The sequence below is a fragment of the Cyprinodon tularosa genome, unplaced genomic scaffold, assembly GCF_016077235.1.
Source record: "Cyprinodon tularosa strain WSP-4 unplaced genomic scaffold, ASM1607723v1 ctg970, whole genome shotgun sequence".
Taxonomy (NCBI): Eukaryota; Metazoa; Chordata; class Actinopteri; order Cyprinodontiformes; family Cyprinodontidae; genus Cyprinodon; species Cyprinodon tularosa.
In genome coordinates this window covers 66,346-70,390 of record NW_024039752.1, presented here as the reverse complement: position 1 = coordinate 70,390, position 4,045 = coordinate 66,346, and the positions used below count along the sequence as shown (strand labels likewise).

The following is a 4,045-nucleotide window of genomic DNA, read 5'->3' as shown; positions in this document are numbered from 1 at the left end:
GCTGCAGCAAACATCCAGTGGCAAACAGATAATCGTCTGATACAGTTTAAATGTGTGTCCAGCTTCCAAACAGCTTATGTGATCAGCTCACCTTAACCCGGTTCTTTTCTCAGCTCGGCCAATGCATCAAATGTGGTGGTTTTCAATGGTCAGAAAATCAGGACACCTTCAGTCGATCATCTGATTGCCCCAGGACGGGAGAAGAAGCGTTTATTTCAAAGATCAAATTCACATGCTGTCCTCAGTACACGTAACACAGCGCTGAACACTTCAACAGAACACATCTGGCTTTTCTCAACTCCCATTTCAAATCTGGGCGTTTATATAGTTTCAACATTGCACTGTGTGGACGTGTGTGCACGACTGGACGCTCTGATAACATTTCCTGGAAGTACTTGGCTTGTGACCGGATTGCGTGCGAGTGGGCCTTTGAGTGGGCCTAATGATTTTGTTTTTCAAGACTCGGCTTATAGCCTGTGAACACATTGTTACTGCCAAAACAATGTTACTGCCAAAATGTGTACGTGGCTCCCAGACTGCTTGCTCTGTGTTCTCAATTATTGTGAGCTTAAGGTCACTATGACCTGAGGCAACACAATTCGCTTCTACAATACTAATTAGATTTTAGATATTCTTAGTGTCACATAATAAAACTAATTGTTGTGTTGTAGGACAAACTTTATTCCCTGGACCCTATCCAGAAGGACAGAATTCTGGATAGAATGGTGCAACGGTCACCAGGAATGATGATTGACGTCATGCATTTCCTGGACGTTCCAGAGAGCCCTGTCTTTGTCCCTGACCCAGCTGGTCTACACTGGTGCATCTGTGGCAACTGCAGAGAAATGGACACATATCTGGAGAGAAAGTGCTGTCGGCAGTCACCACAGGACTGTGTCAGTAAAATGGGCCATATGGACTATTATATTTTGGATGAGGGTGTGTTGGGGCTGGCTCGTGCTGCATGGAATGACATCTTTGCCCTGGAGGATAACCCTGAACCTGGGGTAGACCAGCGGCAGTTCAGGCATACAGCTTACCGTCAGTTTGTCCTGTGGCAGCACGGACGCCTGGGTGTGGGCAACAGGGTTGTGATACCCAGCTGTTGTGTGTGTCGCATCAGGGATAAATTCCCTGACCCAAGGGGCCAGTACACTGGTTTTAGGGTGCAGCGCTTGTTGTAAAGTTTTCAACTAATTGTACATAGTTCTATTCTATTTTTTACATTTTTGCTTTATTGACATACCAGCACAACAAAGTTGCTTTCAAAGTTTATTTACAAATAAAGATCTGTACATGTTTCACCACAAGAGAAAAGTGCCTCATAACTTCCTATTTACAGAATTCAAATGCTTTGCATCGTAAACATCCATCTGCTCAGTCCTCCAGGTCCTCTGTGTCTCTGTGGCCCAAGTCCCCACGGGACACATGTATGCTTACAAGTTTAGCTGTAGGTGGTGGCTGTTCCGGTGCCAGCAAACCAAGGCTCCTTGGGTCAGCAGACCTCAAAGTCTGCTTGCGGGGAAGGCCTTTGCAACTTCCCAGCCTCCTTGCCAGAATTGCCCTCTGAAGGTCAGGAATGTAGCTGTACTGCTTCTTTTCCTTCATGGTGTGGACACTCCAGCTCTTTGACTTCTTGTTGTATGAGCGTCTGTAGCTAGAAAGTAATAAACAGAGCCATGTGTTGAAATCAATATAGCCAAATTTGTTTACAATGTAAGACATTCACAACAGAAACATTACGGTAGAAACATACATTTTTCGACCATCCAGGTTGCGTGCAGGAAGGCGCCCATTGTGCTTGTTGTAGTCAATGGCAGCCAGTAGTGTCCTTGTCTTGTAGACAAATGGTGTGTAGGCGTGCCGCTTGGATGAGTACATGAGGAGGTGATTTTGGAAGGACTCCAAATCAGATGTGGTCCTATAAAGGTGGGACAGGAATGGGTGTTGAGAATAACACAGTAACATGAAATGACTAAAAATACCCAAATTAGAGACTACGATGGAATAATAGCAACAACTTGTTCTATGCAATGAATGACTAGATGCTTACCTGAAGTTCAAGAACGTTTTCACCAGGCCCAACCATCGCTTGTCGAGCACAACTCCAGCCAATGCCTTGTGAGCGGCAGAACCTGTAATGATAACCTTCCAATTCACATATACACATACACACAGATTTGGACAGGGAGTTCAACTTCTGCATTAATTTAGTGAAAATACCTTGTTTGATCCATGGCTTCTCCTGGCTGCCTTCCTCCAGTGGCTCGTGCTGACAGCACCCAGTTGCCCAAGAGTGCTCGTCCCGTACGTGGGGCACACAAGAGTAACACATAAATCATCAATATTCAGCGCCAAACTAACCCAACCTAATATCCCAACCTAATATTAAGTGGACAAGATGTGTCTATTACAAAAGGTACAAATAGTGTGAATCATACCCGTCGAAGCTTCTTGCTTAGACTTTTAGCTGCATGCCATATATCCAATGAGTGTTGGATCCCCCATGCTTTGTATTTACCACGCTCTGGATCTGTAAAAAAAATAAAAAATATGTTGAACTATATCACAACCCAAAACACTACATACAATTTCAACCGACTTAAAATAATACAGGAAAAACAACTCACTCAACAATGCACTGATCTGTGGGTGGGCATCAGTGACAACTTCTTTGATAGCAAGCTCTGGAAGGAGAGCTTCCATTGTACGAATAAAGCACTCCTTCTCCATGATGACAGAGTTCCTGTTGGTTTCTAACTTATCAACAGAGACGATGTGGACAATGTCTCTGGAGTCCTGCTCTATGGTGGTGTATGTGCAAAACTGTGCACAATGACCTGCAACAACAGCACTGATGTCAGCATACATGTGTGCATTTTTAAAAACAGTTTGCACATGTCAAGCATGTTTGTAACTACACAAATGAATAGCATCAGAAAAAGGGTGGTCCAGCCTACTGGTCGATCAGGACACAATGGCTAGACATTGAGAGATGAACTGCATGGGCTGTGCACAGAATAAGGTCTAATGTGATGCTAATTGAGTAGTTTCAGAACCTCAAATAACTGTTACTAACAGTGATACACACCATTCCTACAAGAGGGTTTACTTCAGACAGCTTCACAAATTAGACATAGTAGGCAATCCTTATTATTAGTGATGGATCCGGCAACACCGATGCGTCGGCGCATGTGTCGAGCTCATAGAGCAAAACCGGTGTCGATGCGCGTATCGACAAGGGAAAGTTATGTGACCGATACTGGAACTGTTTCGAACTGACTGATGCACCAATCTGTTTCTATTCCCTCTAAGCTGTACACTTGTGCATTCGCACACAGCAGCGCGCACACCAGCGCGCACACCAAAGCTATGCTGCGCAGTAAATAAAATCAAAGCTGAACTGTAAACAAAATGACAATTAATAATGGTTACTTTTTAACTATTTTGCAAATCTGGTGTGATGGTGTACCACAGTCTCGCTCTGTGAGCGCCAGGTGCTGATCGGAACACACCACTGATGGATGGGTTGGGCAGGTTGCGTTGTGCATCTTTATTCTGAGCGTTGTTTCAGAAAAAAAGCTGATCTACCCTTAGTAGAAAGCTGCTACTCTGAGTAGTTCTTCCTCCCTTTGTCATACTCAGCATTTCCGATTTAAGAACAGATTGAAAGGACATGGCATCAAAGAATTTAAAAAAATAAATAAATAAAAAAGCCAGTCCACAAGCATCCTCCTACACAACATGTTTACTTAGAGGTTATTATATTATGATACAAGTTCACTTTATTTATTGACTATATCTAAAAAAAAATCAAATACATGTTTAACTAAATTGAAAATATAAAATACATTGCAACATACAATGATTTAAATTGTATTGTGCATACTTGGTCATCAAATCAGTGTCAGTTAACTCTGACAACCAGGTTGCCTGTAGTGATTTTTAAGGTCCACCAGGTGTCAGTATTCAGTGACACAGTATTGGCACAATATCAATACAGTTTGGCAATGTGTCAAAAGGCTTCATGACGCCTCATTGACCC

General features: G+C 43.1%; 1 protein-coding gene across 1 annotated transcript; it reads right to left on the bottom strand.

Annotated features, from left to right (window-relative positions):
* Window positions 1–1,377: 1,377 nt before the first annotated feature.
* LOC119776963 lies at window positions 1,378–2,749 on the bottom strand. Its single transcript, XM_038275632.1, has 5 exons — window positions 2,631–2,749; window positions 2,224–2,533; window positions 2,054–2,135; window positions 1,757–1,921; window positions 1,378–1,657 (listed from the first exon to the last, which is right to left on the bottom strand). The coding sequence occupies exons 2-5, from the start codon at window positions 2,333–2,335 to the stop codon at window positions 1,378–1,380; spliced, it is 639 nt and encodes a 212-aa protein (XP_038131560.1). The 5' UTR covers window positions 2,336–2,533; window positions 2,631–2,749.
* Between the last annotated feature and the right edge of the window lie 1,296 nt (window positions 2,750–4,045).